Source organism: Schistocerca cancellata, chromosome 5 (assembly GCF_023864275.1).
Source record: "Schistocerca cancellata isolate TAMUIC-IGC-003103 chromosome 5, iqSchCanc2.1, whole genome shotgun sequence".
NCBI lineage: Eukaryota > Metazoa > Arthropoda > Insecta > Orthoptera > Acrididae > Schistocerca > Schistocerca cancellata.
In genome coordinates this window covers 482,364,624-482,389,721 of record NC_064630.1, presented here as the reverse complement: position 1 = coordinate 482,389,721, position 25,098 = coordinate 482,364,624, and the positions used below count along the sequence as shown (strand labels likewise).

Here is a 25,098-nt window from a genome sequence, read left to right as displayed (position 1 = left end):
AGGGATACAGAGAGCAATGTCAAAAACCAATGCACAGAAAGAGTCCATCAGAGACAAAACACAGCAAGGAAATGTATTTGGGTGTAGAACAGAAGTGATGTTGAAATTTCTCCACATTTATTGCAATAATAAAACTATTTTGGAAAGCATTTACCTGCATAATGTGAAAGCATCATCAATGAGGTTAGCTCTGTCAGCAGGACTGAACACTGTATGGTTTTCATGAAGTGTGGTGATTATAGACATCCACATTGATTCCTCATACATTACTCTATAGAAGCCAGACTGATTTACATTAACTTTGATCCATTCCACATCTGAAGGGACTTCAAATTTCACTGAAAAGAATACAAAGATGGTAAAAAATCACTTTCATTTCAGATAAGCTCAATTTGGTATTAGTCAATTTATCATTTATAATTATAAGTTAGATATTACTGGAGCATATAATATTACAATCTAGGTTCATAATAAATCATTGAATGAGTAAAGGTAAAAACTCATTGAATAGCTGAGACACTGACTCGTCATTAGACACACAAACAAAACTGATAATGTTGCTAGCTTTGAGACAAATCCTCCTTCAGAGCTAATAGAATACTCATAGTCCAGGATGACTACTTCCTGCCAACAATGCATCTCGACTGTGATGAAAAGTGTGCGAAGGTAGAAAAGGTGCAGAGAGCAGACTCTGAACACCTCCCAGGAATAGCTGGAAAGGAGCGCCCGCCTCATTATCAGCATCATCTCAGACTGAAAAACGTGAACACTTCACAAGGCCTTCAACTATACATTACCATGTCTGAAAATGAGGAATGTCCCACACACTATCCTTCCCACTCCTCTCATAGTGATATTCCACTACCTACCCAATCCACAAAATATTGTAGCCCATCTTTATGTCACACCTACTACCAAACCCTTCACACAAAACTGTGGTAAAGAGTACAGCAACCTCTCAGTGGCAGATCATGCTGCTTAATGCAACATACCAGATTTCAGTGGCTCTTTCACAACCTGTGCCATCTGCATCTTTTCCCTCAACACTATCTTCTCGGAATTACTTGGATGGAAATTGTCTTTGCAACACCATCTTTGGAGTAACCAAATGCAAGATATGTGCTAAAACCCCACCTAACACATCCCATTCCCATCCTGTTACAGGCTATCTTATGCTATCAGAGGCAGGGACATCTGTGAAAGCAATCATATCATTTATCAGGTCTGCTGTAATTTCTGCACAGCACTTTTTATGTGCACGACCACCAGCTGTCACCCTTGTATGAATGGTCACTAACAAACTGCGGCAAAGAGCAGTGGCAGATCACGCTGCTTAAGCAGCATGCCTGACTTCAATGGCTCCTTCACAACCCATGTCATCTGGATCTTTTCCCTCAACAGTAACTTCTCAGAATTACACGGATGGGAATTGTCCTTGCATCACAACTTTTGGTCCCATAATTCTCCTGAACTCAATCTCTGCTAGCCACTGCCCCACACTCACCTCCACCCCTGGCCCTAACTTCACTCATCTGGCACTCACACCATTCTCTCTGCAATCTCCTTCTTCCTCTGTTATATCTCCACTTCCCAATTCACTCCTCCATGTCACTGCATGTCGTGTGCATCTCCCTCTGATTGCAGCCACATTCCTTTCCTGTGTGCCCATTGCCTATCTCTCCCAGTCACCTGCCATTCATCCCCAATCCTCTCTCCTGTTAACTACCACCTTTCTCTCCCTGCTAACTTCACCTCACACAGTCCCTCATCCCAGCTGAGCTGCAGTGTCGGCACAATGTAGTCAGTTGGGATAATGCAACTGTGCTGTTGTAAGGGTGCATATGTGTACTCTACAGCTGCAGAGGAGGATTCATCAAAGCCAGAAATGTTCTCAATCTTATTTATGTGTTATATGCAAGTTAGTACCTCAACTATTTGGTGAGGTGCTGCCATTACACATTAAATTATTTATATTTCATCAGACACATTCCATTACCATTGGCTGCCAATAAAGGTTACAAAGATACTTAATCATCTGGTAAAAAGAATAATCAAAGTTTTAAGAGTGGCTTGGCCATTGTGGCACTTCCAAGAAGTAGACAAGATAACAGTAAACAATCTGATCTAGTTTCGTAAGCTCTGACAGTGCGTAACTATTAGAAATGGTGTAAGGATCTCCAGTTGTCATGTTCTGCATGTTATTTCACGAAATCAGCCAAGGAGTTGAAACAAGGGTCTTTTCAGTGCAATGACAATTTTTACAATACACAAGCTAGTGAGTGTGCAAATAAATGTCTTGAGATATTGCATTTGCCATCCATGGCAATGACCTTTCATTAGCTCAATACATGAAGATCAGAAAAAAAATTCTCTAAAAGGTACCCAGCAACTGATACTATAAGAAAAAATCATTTTGTGTTAAAAAACTATCACACTGGCTAACTGAGGGATAGAAGGTTCAAGGTTTGTTGTCTGATGTACGATTGTAGAAGGCAAAAGTCAATAAAGCTGGTCAAAAAATCTAACTGTACAAACTTGTATCAAAAGTGAAGTGGTAGTCATGAGCCTTACCCTATAATATCTATTCAATAGACATGAAGAAAGCAAGGAGTACGGACACAATGATTATGTATTTTTTTTTTTTTTTTTTTTTTCACTGCAAGTGGATGTATAATCACATTCACACTCGAAGGATGACGATATTGATGCTAGATTCAGGACACTCAACAGCATTGCTATCAGTGCCTCTGCCCAACATGAATGTATGAATTTAGTGAGATGAATGGTAATTCCTTTTAATCAAACAATGGAAAATCCAGGATGGAATGCGACAATATTGTGAAAAGAAAAGTTGCTTGTTGCCATATAGTGGAGATGATAAGTCACAGATAGGCACAACAAAAAGACTAAGACTGTCACATATATAGTTTTCGTCATTAAGGCCTTCGTCAACAATGGATGTAGACACAGCCCCCCCCCCCCCCCACACACACACACGCAACTCACAAACACAACTGCAGTCTCAGGCAACTGAAACTACACTGTGAGGGAGGGACAGTATGGTGAGGGTGGCGGACAATGAAGTGCTGCAGGTTAGACGGAGGGCAGGGGAGAGGTAAGGGGGAGGGGGGGGGGGGGAAGGTAGCAGAAAAGGAGAGAAGTAACAAGACTGAGTGTGATGCTGGAATGACGGCTGTGTAGCACTGGAATGGGAACAGGGAAGGGGCTGGATGGGTGAGGACAGTGACTAACATGATATTCTTCATTTCAATGATTGCTTCACAGCCTGTGCCATATGGATCCTTCCCACCAACAAAAGGTATTCTGAATTGCGCAGGTGGGAACTTTCCCTGCATTATATCCTATGTTCCCCTAACCCTCGTGGCCTCAACCTTCGTTAGTCACTGTCCTCACCCATCCAGCCCCTTCCCCGTTCTCATTCCAGCACTACACAGCCATCATTCCACCATCACACTCAGTCTCTTTACTTCTCTCCTTTTCCGCTACTTCCCCGTCCTCCCTCAGTTAGCCAGTGTGATACTTTAATACAAAATGATTTTTTTCTTGTAGCATCTGCTGCTGGGTACCTTTGAGACAATTTTTTTTCTGATCTTCATTCATTGAGCACTTCATTGTCTGCCACACTCACCTCACTATCCCTCTCCCTCTCTGCCCCAGCCTCCTCCTACCGCCATCCAGTTGCCACTCCCATCATGCACTTGAGTAGCAACTTTCCTTTTCATAGTATTTGCTTTTGACTATGGCCCACAGACACACATTAGATACTTCTTGGAGACAGTCTAGCAAACATTCTCATTTTGACAGAGGAAGACCTGAAGTGAGAGTGGATCCTCCCAACACATTCCAACAACAACAACAACATCTTTTTTTGGGCTTCTGCATGGAAATATTAGGTGGCCCCACTTTCCAATGCCAGACGACACCATTTTGAGGTCATCCTTCTACAACTCTAACTCTCCCCATGGATACTAGAATCCTTACAGCAACACCTTTCAAATATTGCTAGAATCAAAGTAGACTTATGAAACTGATTAGAGTCTTTGATCAAACTGAAGAGGCAGATAACAAAAAGGAAACAAAATAAAATTATAACAAATTACACCCCCCAATCCCCCCCCCCCCCTGGCACCAAGTTAAAGATGCAAAGGCCTGACTGCAACTGTGTCTGACATGAGCAGTATAAATGAGATAGGTAGTAGGGATAAGGAAAAGGTGTGGGCTGAGAAAGATTGCAGGAAAGAGGTTGGGTTGGATGCTAGTGCTGCCTATGAGTGTGTGCAAGGATGTTTTACGGTGTGTTAGGGCTGCTAGGTGCAATATTATGACATTGTGGTGGGAGGAGGGGAGGGGGGGGGGGCAGAGGGAGAGGAGAGAAAAGGGAAGGAGGGAAGTATGAAGGACTATGTAGGTGGCCTTAACCTTTGCTAGTCAATGTCCTCCACCTGCCTATCCTCTTTCTTGCTCCAGCACTACACATGCCTCGTACTCCCTCAGTACTTCTACATAGTGCTTCCCCTTCTCTACTTCTACCCTCAACCCCCCTCTCATCCCCTTCACCCTTCAGCAGAGCCTCTTGCTGCTACACCTAGCAACTCTCTGTCCTGCCCCACCACATCCCTGCATGCTCTCGCAAGCAGCACTAGGATCTTCCCCCACTCCTACCCTGCTGTCCCCCCTAATCAGCCACCCCATGCCTGTTCCTTATTCCTACTATCTACAACTAGCAGTTGCAGTCAGGCCTTTGTGCTTGGAGATGACAGTGGCCATGTGTTTGCGAGTTGTGATTTTTCCGTGTGTGAGTCTTCTTCCACTTCTGAAAAAGGGTTTTGTCTGGAAACTGAAATATTTCTAGCATTCTATTATTCATTGTGCTGTCTGTCTCCTCCTCTCCCTCCTGCCTCCTTTGCATCACCTCCCTGCTCCTATCTCTACCCATCTCCTCCTCCCTCCCTTTTCTCCTCTCCCTCTCCCCTCCCCCTCTCTCTCCCTCCCTACCACCTCTCTCCATTGCCTCCTTCCACCTCTATTTCTTTCCCCCCTCTCTGTCCATCTCCTCCTCTCTCCTCACTCTGATCTTGACCCTTGTTTACTCTTGACGGAAGTGGAACCTCGATTGGGAACTAAAGTCACTTAAATTAAAGACCCCTGTGGTCTATGGGTAGCATATCTGATTACTAATCGAAATGTCCTTGGCTCTGTTCGAACCCCCACTGCTTAAATTTTGAATAAAAATCATCAGCAATGCTTGCCAAAGACTTCTAGGATAACAACTCATCTTCCTTTTGCCAACAGCCTTGTCAAAGAGGACTGAGGAGAGGACAGAAGTTTATGGCACTTTCTTGCCCTTGCAGAGGGAAACTGCCCCTAAAAGGCAGAAGAATCAGCAACGATCAATGGTATGCGGATGCAGAAAACAATGGAAACCACTGCACTAAAGACACATACTGTGTATCCACAGGACTATGGCATGTAACAGTCCCCCATTTGGATCTCCAGGAAGTGACAGCCAAGGGGGAGGTGACCATTTAAAATAAGATTGAATAACCAACAAACAGATAAAATTCTATGAATTGGGGCAAGGAATCTCAAAACTCTGAACACAGTAGTGATACTAGAAAATCTGGAAATGGAAATACTAAGGCTTAATCTAGATATAGTGGGGGTCATTGAAGTGAAATGGGAGGAAGACAAGAATTTATGGTCAGATGAATACAGGGTAATATCAACAGTGGCAGAAAATGGTAAACATAAGTAAGATTTTTTATTAAAAGGAAGGTAGGATAGAGAGTAACTTACTGTGAACAGTTCAGTGATAATAACTGTAATAACTGACAGCAAACCAACACTAGTAAAGGTATTTTATGTATACATGCCAACATCACAAGCTGAAGATGAGAGAGAGAGAGAGAGAGAGAGAGAGAGAGAGAGAGAGAGAGAGAGTATAACATTATATTGACCAGGTAATTCAGTATGTGAAGGGAGATGAAAATCTAAGTCATGGGGGATTGGAATGCAGTTGCAGGAGAAGGAGTAGAAGAAAGGATTACAGGACAATATGGGCTTGGTACTAGGAATGAAAGAGGAGAAAGACTAATCAACTAAGTTCTGCAATAAATTTTATCTAGTAATAAAGAAAAGTCAGTTCAAGAATAGCAAGATGTGGAAGTACCCTTGGATAAGGCTGGGAGATGTAGGAAGATTGCAGTTAGATTACATCACGGTCAGGCAGAGATTTCAAAATCAGATATACTGGATTGTAAGGCATACCCAGGAACAGAAATAGACTCAGATCACAATTTGGCAATGATGAAGAGTAGGCTGAAGTTTAAGAGACTAGTTAGGAATAATCAATGTGCAAAGAAGTAGGATACGGAAGTACTAAGGTATGCTTTAAGTTCTCTGGGGGTATAGTTATTGCAATAATGAATAGTTCAGTAGGCAGTGCAGTTGAAGAAGAATGAAATCTAAAAGAGGCAATCACAGAAGTTGGAGAGAAAAATGTAGGTACAAGAATCCTGGTGTAAGAGTAGAAATACTTCAGATGATCGATGAAAGAACAAAGTACAAAAATGATCAGGGAAATTCAGGAATACAGGAATACAACACTTAGGATTGAAACAAATAGCAAGTTCAGGGAAATTAAGGTGAAATGGATATATGAAAAGTGTGAAGAAACTGAAAAAGAAATGTATGTTGGAAGGATTGACTAAGCACATGGAAAAGACAAAACAACCTTTGGTGAAATTAAAAGCATGGGCAGAAATTTTAGGAGTGCAATGGGAATTCCAATGTTAAATGCAGAGGAGAGAGCGAATATGTGGGAAGAGCACATTTAGGGCCTCTACGAGGGGAAGAACTTGCCTGATGGCAAAATAGAAGAAGAAGGTGTCGATAGGGAAGAGATAGGGGATCCAGTATTAGATCCAGAATTTAGAAGAGCCTTGGAAGACATTAAATCCAGTAAGGTAGAACGGATTGATATCATTATAAAATCATTGGGGGAAGTGGCAACAAAATGAATGTATGAGATTGGCAATATACCATCAGACTTTCGGAAAAACATCATCCACACAATTCCCAAGACTGCAAGAACAATCAAGTGCAAGAATTATTGCACAATCAACTTAACTCCTCATGCATCCAAGCTGCTAACAAGAATAATATACAGAAGAATGGAAAAGAAAATTGAGGTTCTAATAGATGATAATCAGTTTGACTCTAGGGAAGGTAAAGGCATCAGAGAGAGAGAGAGAGAGAGAGAGAGAGAGAGAGAGAGAGAGAGAGAGAGAGAGTTCTGATGTTGCAGTTGACAATGGAAGCAAGACGGAATAAAAATCAAGACACATTTATAGAATTTGTCAAGCTGCAAAAAGTGTTCAATTTAAAATGGTGCAAGATGTATGAAACCCTGAGAAAAATAGAGGTATGCTATAGGGAAAGACTCGTAATATACAATATGTGCAAGAGCCAAGAGGGAATAATAAGAATGAGAGACCACGAAAGAAGTGCATGGATTAAAAGGATTTAAGACAGGGATGCAGTCTTTTGTCCCCACTGTTCAACCTATTTCGAAGAAGCAATGATGGACACAAAAGAAAGGCTCAAGCGTGGGATTAAAATCCTTAGTGAGAGTGAAGAAGTATTACAGGATCAGTTGAATGAATTGAACAGTCGAATGTGTACAGAAACGTACTACGAGTAAATTGAAGAAAGGCAAGAGTAATGAGAAGTCGCAAAATTTAGAACAGTGAGAAACTTACCGTAATTGGTATCATGAAGTAGATGAAGTTAAGGACTTCTGCTACCTAGGCAGCAAGAAGAACACAAAAAGCAGACTAGCAGTGGCAAAAAGGGCTTTCCTGACACACAGAAATTTCTGAGAATGTGCTTTTGGAGCACAGCATTTTATGGTAGTGAGACATGGACTGTGGGAAAACTAGAATAGAAGAAGAATAGAAGCATTTGAGATTTGAGACGTGATGCTACAGAAGAACACTGAAAATTATGTGGTATGATAAGGTAACGATGCAATGTGGCAACCCATATGGGCTATGCACTGAGAGTGCAACACTCACATCAATTACCACTTTGCATTTTTGAATAATTAATTAGGGCAGTAATGACAAGTAACAGCATGGATGTGAACAAATTTGTGGTTCATTATGCTACGCTAACACAGATAGCTAAGGGATGAGCAATGAGAATGTGCTGCATTGTGTTAAGTGCAAATAATTTTTGCGGATAGAGTTTCAAGTAGGATTGAATTCAGAGTGCCAGTGGCGGGAAGCTAGCAGCATGATAGCCTGGAGGTTGAATTTCACAATCTCCAGCACCCCAGGGGTGTTGGCACAGTCTGGACAGTCTCCAGTGGTAGGGCTTTGATGCCGCCCAACAGGCAGGCAATATTTCCAGAATAACACTGCAAGGGAAGCAGAATGTCTCCCAAAAGTGAATAATACAGGAAGACACTGTTTCACCCTCGGCTGTGTTGCCCTGAGCTCACAAAAGCATCGTGGGCAACATTAACGGCAAGGAATATACCGCCATGGAATCCCCCATTCCATATTTTTTGAGCTTGGGACAGACACTGGCACCAAGGAAGCATCTGGAAAGTTCTTTGGATGAGTGGTGACTCCCACAGGAGACTGCGATTGGCCAGTCCGATGTGATGTAAGCAATGTTTCCAAGCAGTCACAGTCAAGTGGGAGTAGTGCTCATTGGTAAAAAATTTGTTAAAATGTTGCAGCTGGACAGCCACACCAGTGGAGCAGCATGCCACACTAGGTTTTTGGTAGAAAGGACACTTGCGTTTCACCATCCGTCCGATAAGGATGCAGAACTCTATGCCAGATGATACAGAGTAATTGCAGAGTAGCTGTGTATCTTCTCTGGAACTCTGAATAATTTTGCAGAATTGTGTCATGTACGCGCACCGCTGTGGTTACAGACACATCACACCTGATTGGCATAACAACATGATGAGAACAGCCGACTGGGGACCCTGTCATGGAGCAAAAGATCAGAGTAGGTAATATACACTGCTCCAGCTGTAGCACGATCAGCCTTGCAGTACATAGAAGTCACACAGGTGACCATTGACCTATTGAGCATAGCAGCACTTTCTCACTTTACATCTGTATCTAATCACAGAAATAAAGTATGTGACCTGGAATCATGTGCTCTCATTCAGTTAAGGGGAACTGCCATACACATCGCTAGGTTTCATAGTTATAGATTGGTTCTGTACTCCTTTCCCTTTATTAAGACATTAATCTGTCCACACTCAAGAGGCATTACCTTATTAATTCAGTTTGTTACTATACGTAATTATCAAATGGAATAAATCTGAATATCTTTCCCGATATTTCAGACAACACGTATGTTGAAACATCAACCCTTTCCTAAAACCAAGTCACAGATTTTGGTGGGGTTACGTTCATGTTAATAACTTACATGCATTACTACTTTCTATGAGGCAAGCAACCTCACCCAATCCGATTCTCCAACAAAGGCTGGGATTGCATAGTGAGGTGTCATCAAGCACATAATAATTGCATTGAGGGAATGTATAATGGAATTCCGAGTTCAGTAAATAGTTCATCTACATATTGCATCACAGTGGTAAAGGAAACTAGGAGGTCACTTCTCAATGAATGAGGAGGTTCTCTGCAGAATGAATGAGGAATGGAATAGGTGGCAATGACAAGAAGAAGGGACAGTACAACAGGGCATCTGTTAAGACATCAGGGAATAACTTCCACAGTACTAAGAGGGGGGTGGGGGGGGGGGGGGGGGATGATAGAGGAAGACAGAGATTGGGATGCATCCAGCAAATAATTGAGGAAGTAGGTTGCAAGTGCTACTCTGAGATGAATGGCAGTATTGCATATAGTTTAAATCAGCGAATGGGTAGGATTCTGCAGTAGTATTCTAATCATAACCCAGTAGGCCCTAAAACACAACTTTCCTGTTTTCTTAAAAACCGATAGTAAGGAAGAAAACAGAGCATTACACTGTTGTGTATAAAATTTGTGTTTAAAATTATATTTAAAGGGAAAGAATACATAAAGGAAAAACACTTGTCTAATGGTTTATATAACTTGCTGTTGTAATTAAAACTGACTGTGAGAAAGAAAATGAAATCTCACCATTCCATATTGTGGCATTTTCTTTCATCCAGTCAGTTTTAACAGCAAACCTGCATACGTAAAAATTTGAAATAAATTGGTCAATTACTTTTCGAGGTTTTTGGTAACAGTAATTTGTCTTTATACTTACCATCAGTTAGATTCATCCAAACATGATGTACTTCTGATGCTTCCTTGTCTGTATAATAACTGAGAGGCACATACCACTTGTAACCAAAGGGTGAGTTTCCTTCATCTAATGCTATTTTACTGTCATTCTCCAGGCTAGCTGTAAGCAGAAACCTCTTCTGCGTTGCTGTCACAATACCATCTTTTTTGGTAACTGTGACTAATGGAAACCCCATTTGCCTAGTCCAGGTGTCCATGATTGCCTGTTGCAAATTACATAAAATCTAAGTGGGTAAAAGTTGCTTAATATATTTACTATCACAGATAAATTTCGGCATTGTTTTTGAACCAAAAGTAATGTTACTAACATCAAACGAAATTCCATTCAGGATCTGTCACTGTCTGCCTAATATTATAAATTTCTGAAAGGAAAAGGAATTTCATAATGAATAAACAATTATCTACATAGTTAAAATATCTACTTGTCAAATGCAGTAGACAAGGCAAAAATAAAAAATTCAAACAAACAATGGTTTTTGGGACCATGTGACAGGCAAACACCAAATAAAAGTTAATGAATAGCTCATTGGTGATTTTTTAAGCTAAAATATTTATTTCTGTAGCCAAAATATCTATTTCTACGCAGATTAGGCAGGTGATGTGGGTAAAATACAGACAGCGATTTGTACAGTGCCCAAATAACACCTATAAGAGTCACGGGCATGAAAGGGTTGGTTGGTTTGTGGGATTAAAGGGACCAGACTGCGATGGTCATCGGTCCCTTTTTCCAAATACTAAAAACACCAACAGAGAATAAAAACGAGTAACTGAATAGATCACAGACAACACAGTACAAGAGAGACTTAGACAAAGACCAGACAAGACAAACTAAAATCACACAGATGTGTGACGGTGGTTGGCCGACCATAGAAACAAAAATGGAAAAGCCAACCACCGAGAAATGCATTAAAAACTCAGATTAAAATCTTAGGCCCATGGACAGAATCAACACAAAAGAACATACCAAACACTCAGAGTAAACGATAAAAACCCCCTGCCCAAATAAAACGTAAAACTAAGCCAACCATAACAGGGTCATCAGATAAAAGGGCAGGGAGCGTATCAGGCAGCGCAAATGTCTGCCTGATCACAGCTAAAAGGGGGCAGGCCAACAAAAAGTGGGCCACTGTCAAAGCCGCCCCGCACCGACATAGAGGAGGGGCCTCCCGGCGCAGTAAATAACTGTGTGTCAGCCGGGAGTGGCCAATGCGGAGCCGACAAAGGACGACTGAGTCCCTGCGGTTGGCTCGCATGGATGACCGCCACACAGTCGTCGTCTCCTTAATGGCATGGAGTTTATTGGGCGTGATCCGATCGCGCCATTCAGCGTCCCAAAGCGCAAAAACTTTTCGACGGAGGACTGCCCGCAAATCAGGCTCTGGGAGGCCAACATCCAGAGATGGTTGTTTCGTGGCCTCTTTCGCCAGGCGGTCAACATGTTCATTGCCCGGGATACCGACATGACCGGGGGTCCACACAAAGACCACAGAGCGGCCGCAACGGGCAAGAGTATGCAGGGACTCTTGGATAGCCATCACCAGACGAGAACGAGGGAAACACTGGTCGATAGCTCATAAACCGCTCAGGGAATCGCTACAGATAGCGAAGGACTCACCTGAGCAGGAGCGGATATACTCTAGGGCACGAAAGATGGTGACCAGCTCAGCAGTGTAAACGCTGCAGCCATCCTGCAAGAAACGTTGTTCGGAATGGTCCCCTAGAGTTAGCGCATACCCGACATGACCAGCAACCATCAAACCATCAGTGTAAACAATGCCAGAGCCCTGATACGTGGCCAGGATGGAATAAAAGCGGCGGCGGAAGGCCTCTGGAGGGACTGAGTCCTTCGGGCCCTGTGCCAAGTCGAGCCGAAGGCAAGGGTGAGGCACACACCATGGGGGTGTACGCAGAGGTGCCCGGAAAGGAGGTGGAACAAGGAAAAACGCAACCCCGGAGAGAAGCTCCTTGATGCGTACGGCGATCGGACAACCCGACCGGGGCCGACGTTCTGGCAGATGGACGATTGACTGCGGGAACAGGACATGGTAATTTGGATGCCCGGGCAAGCTAAAAACATGGGCAGCATAAGATGCCAGTAATTGTTTTCGTCGTAACCGCAGTGGAGGGACACCTGCCTCCACTAGTATGCTGTCCACAGGGCTGGTGCGGAAAGCACCAGTAGCAAGGCATATCCCGCTGTGGAGAATTGGGTCCAACACCCGCAATGCAGATGGGGATGCTGAGCCATAAGCCACGCTCCCATAATCCAGACGGGACTGGATTAATGCCTGGTATAGCCGTAACAGGGTAGATTGGTCGGCGCCCCAGCGGGTGTGGCTCAAGCATCTCAGAGTGTTTAGATGCCGCCAACACGCCTGTTTAAGCTGCCGAATATGAGGCACCCAAGTCAACCGGGCATCAAAAAGGACACCCAAAAACCTGTGGGTCTCCACCACAGCAAGAAGTTCGCCGCCAAGATAAAGCCGCGGCTCAGGATGGACTGTGCGGCGCCGGCAGAAATGCATAACGCGGGTCTTGGCAGCCGAAAACTGAAAACCACGCGCTACAGACCAAGACTGCGCCTTGCGGATTGCGCCCTGTAGCTGACGTTCAGCAGCTGCAATGCCGATAGAGCTGTAGTAAAGGCAGAAGTCGTCAGCATACAGGGAGGTGGAGACAGAACTTCCCACGGCCGCAGCGAGCCCATTAATGGCTATTAAAAACAGGCAGACACTTAAAACAGAACCCTGTGGCATGCCGTTCTCCTGGACGTGGGAGGAACTATATGAGGCTGCGACTTGCACGCGGAAGGTACGATACGGCAAGAAATTGCAGATAAAGATCGGCAGAGGGCCCCGAAGACCCCATCCATGAAGCGTAGAAAGGATGTGATGACGCCATGTCGTATCGTACGCCTTCCGCATGTCGAAAGAGACAGCGACCAGGTGCTGACGGCGGGCAAAGGCAGTACGGATGGCCGACTCCAGGCTCACCAGATTGTCGGCGGCAGAGCGGCCTTTATGGAACCCACCCTGAGACGGAGCCAGAAGGCCCCGAGACTCCAGTACCTAATTCAAGCGCTGGCTCACCATCCGTTCAAGAAGCTTGCAAAGAACGTTGGTGAGGCTAATGGGGCAGTAGCTGTCCACCTCCAAAGGGCTCTTGCCCGGTTTCAAAACGGAGATGACAATGCTTTCCCGCCATTGCGACGGAAACTCACCCTCGACCCAGAGACGGTTGTAAAGGTCGAGGAGGCATCGCTTGCAGTCCACTGAAAGGTGTTTCAGCATCTGACAGTGGATGCGATCTGGCCCAGGAGCGGTATCAGGGCAAGCGGCAAGGGCACTGTGAAATTCCCACTCACTGAATGGAGCATTGTAGGATTCAGAAGTGTGGGTGCGAAAAGAAAGGCTCCGACGTTTCATCTGCTCTTTAATGGAGCGGAAGGCCTGGGGGTAATTCGCAGAAGCGGAACTCATAGCAAAATGCTCTGCTAAGCGGTTTGCAATGACGTCGGAGTCAGTACAAACTGCTCCATTCGGTGAGAGCGCAGGGACGCTGGCAGGGGTCTGATAGCCGTAGAGGTGTCATATCTTGGCCCAGACCTGCGATGGAGTGACATGGAGGCCAATGGTGGACACATACTGCTCCCAGCACTCCTTCTTGCCTTGGCGGATAAGGAGGTGGGCCCGCGCACGCAGCCGTTTGAAGGCGATAAGGTGGTCTATGGAGGGATGTCGCTTGTGACGCTGCAGCGCCCGCCGGCAATCTTTAATCGCTTCAGCGATCTCAGGCGACCACCATGGCACAGCCCTCTGCCGAGGGGATCCAGGAGAACGGGGAATGGCAGATTCGGCGGCAGTAACGATGCCGGTGGTGACCGATTGAACCACCGCATCAATGGCATCACTAGAGAGAGGCTCAATAGCAGCAGTGGAGGAAAACAAGTCCCAGTCAGCCTTATTCATAGCCCATCTGCTGGGGCGCCCAGAAGAGTGACATGGTGGCAGTGACAGAAGGATCGGAAAGTGGTCACTGCCACACAAGTCGTCATGCACACTCCATTGGACAGACAGTAAGAGGCGAGGGCTACAGATCGAAAGATCGATGGCGGAGTACGTGCCATGCGCCATGCTGAAGTGCGTGAAGGAACCATCATTTAGAAGTGAAAGATCGAGCTGTGCCAATAAATGCTCAATGGTGGCACCTCGACCTGTTACCACTGACCCACCCCACAGAGGGTTATGGGCGTTAAAGTCGCCCAGTAACAAGAAAGGTGGCGGCAATTGGGCTATCAGTGCAGCCAGGACATGCAGCGCGACATCACCATCCGGTGGAAGGTAAAGACTGCAGACGGTAATAGCCTGCGGTGTCCACACCCTAACAGCGACAGCCTCGAAAGCTGTTTGTAGAGGTACAGACTCGCTGTGAAGAGAGTTAAGGACATAGATGCAGACGCCACCAGACACTCTTTCATAAGCTGCTAGGTTCTTATCATAACCCCGCTAGCCACGGAGGGCGGGGGTGCGCATTGCTGGAAACCAAGTTTCCTGCAGAGCAATGCAGAGGAAAGGATGAAGGCTGATAAGTTGGCGGAGCTCAGCTAGATGGTGGAAGAAACCGCTGCAGTTCCATTGGAGGATGGTGTTGTCCATGGCTGAGAAAGGCGTGACGGGACTGAGAAGGCAGATTACGCCGCTGGGTCACCTGCTGCCTCCGATTGAGCACCTGTGCTAGTGCTATCCATGGCGTCTGAGGGACTGGCGAGATTGAGGTCCTCAGCGGACGCCAGAATCTCCACCTCGTCCTCAGACGCAGAGGTGGAAGGTTGCGGTGGGACAGGTGCCACCGCAATGTCAGGATGTTTGGGAGCCTTTTTCTTCGACTGCTTTGCACGCTGTGCCTTGGGAGGGTCTGGCTGGGAGGGCCCCACGGAGTCAGTCTCAGGGACGGACGACGACCGTGAAGCCCTATGACCAGCGACCGGTTGCTGTTTCAAAAATTTGCGGGTGTCCGCTTTGGCACTGAGCAAAGCCAGGGATGGGAGGGCCCCAAGGGACCCCTTCCTGGCTAGAGTAGCCGAAGAAGTCTCACACTTCTCCGGCTGGGAAGGGGGAACGAATGTCCCTGATTGTTTGGGTGGTGTTGCTCCTGAAGTAGGCGGAGCAGGAGCAACAGAGGGGGAAGTGCCCCCAACAACCAAGGGGGCCGGTTCATTCTGACATAGCTGAGAGGCAACAGTATGTGACGGCACGAGAGAGGATCATACCGGTGTTGCAGCAGCGGCATAGGTAGATGTCATGGGCACAGGATGTAGTCGCTCATATTTCTGCCTTGCCTCGGTGTAGGTCAGGCGGTCCAGAGTCTTATATTCCATTATCTTCCTTTTCTTCTGGAAGATCCTACAGTCCGGTGAGCAGGGGAAATGGTGGTCTCCGCAGCTAACACAGATAGGAGGCGGGGCACATGGAGTATCGGGAAGGGAAGGACGGTCATAATCTCGACATGTGATGCCGGAAGTACAGTGAGATGACATGTGCCCGAACTACCAGCACTTAAAACACCACATCGGAGGAGGGATATATGGCTTCACATCACAACGGTAAACCATCACCTTGACCTTTTCGGGTAAGACATCACCCTCGAAGGCCAAGATCAACACCTCGTCATTCGAGGTTGGCGCGTAATTCATCGTCGGACTGCAGAAGAAGATCCCTGTGGAATATAATACCCTGGACCATGTTGAGACTCTTATGCGGCGTGATGCTAACTGAAACATCCTCCAACTTGTCACAATTGAGCAACATCCGTTACTGGGCAGAGGATGCCGTTTTGATGAGCACAGACAAGCCCTCCACCTCCCCGAACTTTTCCTCTAAATGCTCCACAAAAAACTGGGGCTTCGTCGACATAAACGATTCCCCATCAACCCGCGTACACATGAGGTACCGGGGTGAATATTCTCCACTGCCTTCTTTAGCCATGCGTTCCTCCCATGGAGTGGCCAGGGAGGGAAACGATCTCTGATCAAATTTCTTCCCGTTGAGGTTAGACCTCATTCACTTAGAGACTGCTGGTGGAGCCCCACCAGCGAGAGATGATGTACCACGCTTCATTGCGGGTCATCCGCCCTGATGACACCCACTCCGACCAGGGGCTCTCCCCACGGGTGCCACCCAGCCGCAGCAAAGACCACCTGGCAGGATGGTCTTTGCCGGGAGTCCCGATGCCCCAGAGGGATAGGCATCTACCCCTCGGCATACGTGGGGAGGTCTCAGCTCAGGGATCAGCAGTGCGATCCCTGTGTAGTCAGGGGGCTACCACCAAGAGGGTACATGACAACCCCACCACAATGGAAAGATGGAAGTGCACAATGGAGGGAACGTATGCTATCCGGAACACACTGCAGCCAATGTGGCTGGAAGCTCGGTGGAAGTCCAACTCCATGACAATATCGGGTGTGCCAGATCTTAGGGCAAGATGGATATATAATACACCACGTAAGGCGTCCTTCCCCAAATGGTACGCACTAACAGAAAATTTTGAAAGATAGTGGTCAAACCCCTTAGGGGACCAACACATTAAGGCCGAAACGTTTGAGACTCCTTTTAGTCGCCTCTTACGACAGGCAGGAATACCGCGGGCCCATTCTTACCCCCGAACCCGCAGGGGGTGCATGAAAGGGAAGCAGTGGTTGAGAAGAGAGTGAGACAGGGTTGTCGCCTATCCCCAATATTATTCAATCTGTATACTAAGCAAGCTGTAAAGGAAACAAAAGAAAAATTTGGAGTAGGAATTAAAATCTATGGAGAAGAAATAAAAACTTTGAGATTTGCCGATGACACAAAGACAGTGAAGGACCTGGAGGAGCAGTTGAGCACCATGGACTGTATCTTGAAAGGAGGGTATAACAAGAACATCAACAAAAGCAAAACGAGGATAGTGGAATGTAGTCATATTAAACTAGGTGATGCTGAGGGAATTAGATTAGGAAATGAGACACGTAATGTAGTGAATGAGTTTTGTTATGTAGGGAGCAAAATAACTGATGGTGGTCAAAGTTGAGAGGTTATAACAAGTAGACTGGTTATGGCAAGAAATGTTTTTCTGAAAAAGAGAAATTTGGTAACATAGAGTATAGATTTAAGTGTCAGGATGTCTTTTCTAAAGTATTTGTATGGAGTGTAGCCATGTAAGGAAGTGAAACATGGACAATAAATAGTTTAAACAAAAAGAGAATAGACGCTTTCAAAATGTGGTGCTACAGAAGAATGCTGAAAATCAGATTGGTAGATCATATAACTAATGACGAGATACTGAATAGAACTGGAGAGAAGAGAAATTTGTGGCACAACTTGATTAGAAGAAGGGATCTCCTGGTAGGACACATTCTGAGACATCAAAGAATCACCTATTTAGTATTGGAGGGAAGAGTGGCGGGTAAAAATCACAGAGGGAGACCAAGAGATGAATACGCTAAGCAGGTTCACAAGGATGTATGTTGAAATAGTTACTCAGAGATGAAGAGGCCTGCACAGGATAGAGCAGCATGGAGAGCTGCACCAAACCAGTCTCTGGACTGAAGACAACAACAACAACAACAACAAAACAACAACAACAACAGCAAAATGTAGATTATTCAATTAATAGTGGTGGTAATATCTCTTCCTTCAAGATTTTTAGAGAGCTCTAATTCAACGTGTACTGATAGTATATTCACAATTATTTGTTAGCTATTCATGACTCACAAAGTCACGTAAGTCTCATAATTACACAAATATAATATACTAAATTTTCCATCTTATTTGGTGAAATGTCTAGTCTCAACACAACACAGACTAAGAAAATAATTGTGGTATGGCCCATTTGCACACAAGGAACTGTTTGAAAGGTGAATGTATTGCACCCATTAAGAATAAAAGAAAGGAGGCCAACAAAAAGTACCAAATAATGAAAGAGTCAAGACCACTAGGCCTCATGCAATGGAGGTATTGAGTGACGGATAAGTACAAAATTAAATACCTAGTGTGTGTGTGTGTGTGTGTGTGTGTGTGTGTGTGTGGGGGGGGGGGGGGGGGGGGGAGGGGGAGGGGAGACATGCATGCACGCACGCTCGAGTTTGTATTTAGGCACACATATGAGGTCTGTTCAAAAAATTCCGGAACTTTGTCCACAAAATTTTTCTACACATATCGTTTACTTATTGTGCAACATCTTCTCTGAGATACTCTTCTCCACAAGTGATACACCGCTCCCAAAGCCATTTCCACTGCAGGGGCCATGTCGTGAGAGTGAGGAGGATGAGACAGCACAGTAATTTTGTTTCTTGTGCAATAGTCATGCACTGACAGGGATGAAAGTGCAGTTGCGTCTGTCTCGCCACGTTTCAGGCCATTTCCTTTTCTCACAGATGTCGCGAGACATCCTGATAGTTTGTCAATGTGGCACAAATTCACAATGAACTAACCCTTCAAAGCCAAAGAGAACAATCAGCATTGCTTTGACCTGGCTTTTTTTGGTCTTTGAGAACCTTTTCCAACCCATTGTGAAGATTGAACCTTAGTTTCAATATCTTAACTGTAGTCCCACGTCTCATCACCAATTATGATTAGCTTAAGGAACATCTCATTCTCACTTGCCTAATCCAAAAACTCTTCACAGAGTGTGAGGCAAAGAGGGGAAGGTCTTTCCGGTCATGACTCAGATGCTTTGCTCCTCTAACTCTATCATCTCAAAATTCGTAAACTGTGCGACACAATATTCTACTCAATACAGCACTGAAAAATAACTAACATATATACAACAATGAAACTTCCAGCAGTTACACATTAAACACAGGCATGTGCAGGGATGCAAACTGCATTTTTCTCAAACATACCATTGGTGTGAAATTATGAATGTACTAGAATTTTTTGAACAGATCTTTTATGTGATTTATAAATTTTATGAAGGAGTTAATTAACTTTGAAGTATACGGATAAAAAGGAATGGCAACAAATTGCAAGAACCAATTTAGAGTTTATTACTTTACAAAAATGATGTTTGAGTTGCCACTGAGATTAGAGAAGCAAAAGAGTCAGTAGGAAGATAAGAAAAGAATGTGAAACAGAAAAAAATGAAACAGTGAAGTGAAGTGTTCGGAAACATTAGAGAAAATTGATGTAAATTGAAAAATGAAATAATGAACATGGAAAAGCTATATCACTAAAACATTATACAAGCCCAGAATGAAATTTTCTATTTGCAGCGGAGTATGTGCTGATATGAAACTTCCTGGCAGATTAAAACTTTGTGCCAGACCCAGACACGAACTCGGGACCTTTGCCTTTCGTGGGCAAATGCTCTACCATCTGAGCTACCCAAGCACAATTCACACCCTGTCCTCACAGCTTTACTTCCACCAGTATCCTGTCTCCTACCTTCAAAACTTCACAGAAGCTCTCCTGCAAAACTAGCACTTCTGGAAGAAAGGATATTGTGGAGACTTGTTAGAGCACTTGCCCGTGGGAGGCAAAGGTCCCTAGTTTGTGTCTCAGTTTGGCACACAGTTTTAATCTGCCAGAAAATTTCATATCAGCGCACACTCCACTGCAGAGTGAAAATTTCATATCAGCGCACACTCCACTGCAGAGTGAAAATTTCATTCTGGAAACTTCCCCCAGGCTGTGGCAAAGCCACGTCTCTGCAATATCCTTTCTTCCAGGAGTGCTTGTTCTGCAAGTTTCGCAGGAGAGCTTCTGTGAAGTTCGAAAGGTAGAAAACGAGGTACTGGTGAAAGTAAAGCTGCGAGGACAGGGCGTGAGTCATACTTGGAAAGCTCAGACGGTAGTGCACTTGCCCAGAAAAAGGCAAAGGTCTCGAGTTTGTGTCTTGGTCCGACACACAGTTTTAATCTGACAGGAAGTTTCATTACACAAGACTTCCATGTTTCCAAAAATGATTTTTTTTTTTTTTAGTTTACTCAACTTGCACATGTAACTTTCATTCTAGAATAACAATATGAATGAAAAATTGAAACCATGTTGAAATACCATAACTTAAAAAGCAGAATTTTTGCTGTTACATATGGGGTACATCTAACATTATCAAAAAAATTAGGTAAACTTTCATTGTCAGAGTTACCTTCACTTCCAAAGACTGGTTGGCATTCTTGCTCAGAACATTCCAGAGGTCTTTTGTCTCTGCATTGCCATACATGTGGGTGTTGAGGTAATCATTAAGTCCATTCCTCAGAACATCTTGGTGTAAAAACTTCTCCAGCATGTACAATATCGAGGCACCCTGGGAAAAAAGTAGTACAAAAAGTTGCAACAATCAAAATCTGAAGATTTTCCAAGTATTATTCTTGAGACATGCTAAAAGAACACAAGATGAAACAAAACAGAACACACTAATAAGCTCTGTGGTTCAGAAGGCAAGTTTCATATTAGTAGTCTAAAGACCTGGTGTTCAACCCTTGATCATTCCTAGGATTTTTCACATTTACTTCTTTCATTTCCAGCAATGGTATGTTAATATGAATAATGCCAAGTCACACCAAGGGTTGAAATACATGTTTGAAAGCCTGTATACAGAGTGTGGGCAATCCTCCAGCAGTCACAATTTAGTTATCCAGAGGGTATGCCAAATCTAAAATTTGACGCCCTCACAGTACAACATACACTTACCCACCAACTATAAGAAAGGCGTGTATATGGCAAGTGACACCAAAGCCCACACTTTTTGTTTATTATTTGATAATTGCTTATGGAAATCTCATTCACATATGGTTATATATTAATATGGTAGTCAATAAAAGTCTGTGTATATGTTTGAGGAACTGCAGAAACTGTATTAGATTACCCTTGTATTTTGATATTATTGATATTCTGAGAATAAATGAAACTGATCAGAAAAAACAAGTTTCATTGGTTTATTTTAAGAACTTACAAAGACGTTTCAACCTTTCCCACTGGGTAATGCATCACTGACATTAATAATAGCTTTGAAAATCGTGTCTTATCTGTGCCCTATCTATTTTTATTATACCTTCTGCCTTCTTTTATGACATTTAGAAATTCTAGAAAGGCACAAAAAAGGATAAACAATTTTCAGCTGTTGAATTTTGAGATAAATATATTTATACTTTTTACACTGAAATAATAATAGTATTTCAAAAAAGGTAAAAACTATCCATACTATACAGACTAGAGCACTAACCAATTTCAACCTCTGTATTACATGGATGCAACATGTACAGTAACAAGAAGGAACAGAAATGTGTGTGTCTCAACTTTTAGCCTGTCTCCCTTTTCCTGATGAAAGTTGGAGTGTGTCTGTCATCCTGGGACATGAGTGATATGCCATTACTTTCTAACCTTCTGTAACCAACCCCTTTCTCCTGGAGGAGAAACTAGTAGTTCCAAAAGATATGATAGTGTTTTGTACTTTGTGTGTGTGTGTGTGTGTGTGTGTGTGTGTGTGTGTGTGTATCAGCAGTACTGGAATATCAGGCTCCTGATACAATTTACGAAATTTTGTGATTGTGCTCACGAAAGCAATAAGGAAGGTCATAACGAATCTGGTTTGGCCGCACAATGTCCTTAAAAACAGTATTATTTCTTCATGAACTACTGTGTGTGTTGTGCAGAAGACAAGAAATTATTTTAATCATCTGTGATTATGGAGTGTACAGTCTGATTCCTTTTGGGCAATAATAACAATGTATTTTGTGTTCTTTTGTTAACAACATACATATAATAAAATGCAGAACAAACAAATTCTTGAACAACAATAAATACTACAAAATGTTGTTGTTCAGATGTACAAAACGCCACGTAAGAGCCACAAATACTATCTTTATACATTAAAAGATTTCCCTCAAGATGCCCTTATCATTCCTAACTTCCCAGCTAATTGGAACTGACTGTTTCTGATTTCCCTTACTTCTTGGAAATGCCAGCATCATTAACATTTTTACACTTCTATTTTAGCAATAAATAGAAAAAAAGATGTTCGCACCATTAACGAATGTCCATTCTAATTACACAAGTCATGCTAGTTACATTCAGTAAATCATCTTGAATCAATACTTAGTGTAAATAAACTTCTGTGCAAGTACCATTAGAAAACAGCAGGCAGAGATCTGACTTCTTGGATGATGATTTATCAGTGTTAGTTAAAATACTTCAAGAGAATGTTCAGTACAGAATTATAGATGATACTGCAGGAATATAAGCCAAACATTCTAGCAGCAACAGTACATGGGCTAAAAGAATATCAGAGGTAAGTTAGAACTTAAAAAATATGCAAAGGAAACCAGTTTTTGTAGAGAATTGCATAAAGGTTTTGGTGTCATTTTCTCTAACTGTGAGTCAACTGAAGCCTCCCAAAATACCACAAAATATACTAGAGAAGTGAGGTTTGAAGCTACAGCCATAGAAATAAAAAATGCTTGGGAGATGTGCTGCATATCAGGCCTGTACTGATCATCAAACGCTGAAATAAAAACTTTTTTTCAACGTCTGAAAGGTACAATCCAAGAATCTTCAAAAAATATGTTTATTTAATAAGTATTGCAGATTTGAACACAGACACAAGGAAAAGAAAAATACAGGTAACACTAAGACACTACTGGACTTACTGCGTACCTGGAACCTAATAAAAATAGATTAACTGCTCAGAATAACAAAAACATAGTGAAACTACCACTGATCACATAACAATAAACATTCCTTCATGTCACTGTGACACACAGGTAATAAACTTCACACCAGCAGATCATTTTGCTATCATGATAGGTATTAAAATGAAGGCAATCAGATTGAACAGAAGACATTGGAGCAAAAAAGGAAGATTAACCGATAAAACATAATTATGAACAATATACAGAACAGGATAGATTGCTACCTGCCGCAAGGATGACCTGTTGAGTTGCCGACAGGCACAACAAAAAGACCAATACACATGCAGCTATAAGCCAAAGCCTTCCTCAGCAAAGGATACACGCACACATTCACTCCCTGCTGTCACCACCAGCAGCTCCAATCAGAAAGTGAGTGGATGTGAATAGCAATTTGGAATGGGGCAGGGAAGAGGGAAGGGGAGGGATAGCAGAGTACAGATGGGATGAGAAAAGAGCATTGTCTGGCAGGGCATGCAGGGACTATAGACTGCCAGGCACAGTATCAGGAGGTGGAGTGTTTTCTTTTTGTTGTGCCTATCTGCAACTCAGTGGGTCATCTTTATGGTGAGTAGGATTCTGTCCTATTCCTCATATTGTGTTATTCCAACCCAGAGCTTCCGTTGCTTAACACATCATTATGTCTATGTACAGTTGCCTCACGCCGTGACATTAGCTTTACTTGCTGCCGGAGGCTATTATTTGCTGAAGCCATAAGTGGCGGTAGTGCTAAAACTGTACATGACCACACAAGAGTATAAATTGCGTGTGATATCATCACGCACTGCCAGTCTGTATTGAGTTCTTGCATATGCAACTGCATTGAATGACTCACGAGATGCCACGCTGTAGGTTGAATAGGCACTCAAGTGCTAATGTTTATATAGGGGTGGACAATATAAAAGTAACTATTAAAACTTATGGGTCACAGAATATTTTGGATGGTTCTGCAGTTTTTGTACTTGGAGTACTGAATTTTATTTATGAAGAATGATGCTGCTTCACATGGCTGTCATTTGGTTACTGTGGTTGTTGTTTGATGTGGTTCTACTGAAAATTTCAGTGGTCTGGAGAGTTTTAATGGACGTAATGTTCTTACTTAGTGTACTTTTCAGATAATGAGGTTTATCATACAGTATTGGTACATCTTATTTTAGGTCTAGTATGCCTTTTGTTGTTAGGACATATAATCGTTGTAAGTTTGACGAGTCAGAGGTGATTTATGTATAGTCTGCATCCTCTTGGGTAAAATATTCTGGAGGTAAAACAATCCCCCATTCGGTTCTCCGGGTGGGGACTACTCAGGAGGACATCATTAACAAGAGAAAGAAAACTGGCGTTCTATGGACTGGAGCATGGAATATCAGATCCCTCAATCGGACAGGTAGGTTAGAAAATTTAAAAAGAGAATTGGATAGGTTAAAGTTAGGTATAGTGGGAATTAGTGAAGTTCAATGGCAGGAGGATAAAGACTTCTGGTCAGGTCAATACAGGGTTATAAATATAAAATAAAATAGGGCTAATGCTGGAGTAGGCTTAATTTTTTTTGTCATCAGTCTACTGACTGGTTTGATGCGGCCCGCCACGAATTCCTTTCCTGTGCTAACATCTTCATCTCAGAGTAGCACTTGCAACCTACGTCCTCAATTATTGGCTTGACGTATTCCAATCTCTGTCTTCCTCTACAGTTTTTGCCCTCTACAGCTCCCTCTAGTACCATGGAAGTCATTCCCTCATGTCTTAGCAGATGTCCTATCATCCTGTCCCTTCTCCTTATCAGTGTTTTCCACATATTCCTTTCCTCTCCGATTCTGCGTAGAACCTCCTCATTCCTTACCTTATCAGTCCACCTAATTTCAACATTCATCTATAGCACCACATCTCAAATGCTTCGATTCTCTTCTGTTCCGGTTTTCCCACAGTCCATGTTTCACTACCATACAATGCTGTACTCCAGACGTACATCCTCAGAAATTTCTTCCTCATATTAAGGCCGGTATTTGATATTAGTAGACTTCTCTTGGCCAGAAATGCCTTTTTTGCCATAGCGAGTCTACTTTTGATGTCCTCCTTGCTCCGTCCGTCATTGGTTATTTTACT

At 43.4% G+C, this 25,098-nt stretch overlaps 1 protein-coding gene across 5 annotated transcripts in view; it reads right to left on the bottom strand.

Annotated features, from left to right (window-relative positions):
- Positions 1-25,098, bottom strand: part of LOC126187525 (glutamyl aminopeptidase-like) — a 249,380-nt gene that overhangs the window by 60,683 nt on the left and 163,599 nt on the right. For all 5 annotated transcript variants that reach the window (XM_049928662.1, XM_049928663.1, XM_049928664.1 and 2 more), the window contains 3 exons: positions 20,460-20,618; positions 10,300-10,540; positions 155-338 (listed from right to left, as the gene is read on the bottom strand). In XM_049928662.1, the coding sequence (XP_049784619.1) occupies positions 155-338; positions 10,300-10,540; positions 20,460-20,618 (584 nt within the window). The remainder of the gene's footprint in view (positions 1-154; positions 339-10,299; positions 10,541-20,459; positions 20,619-25,098) is intronic.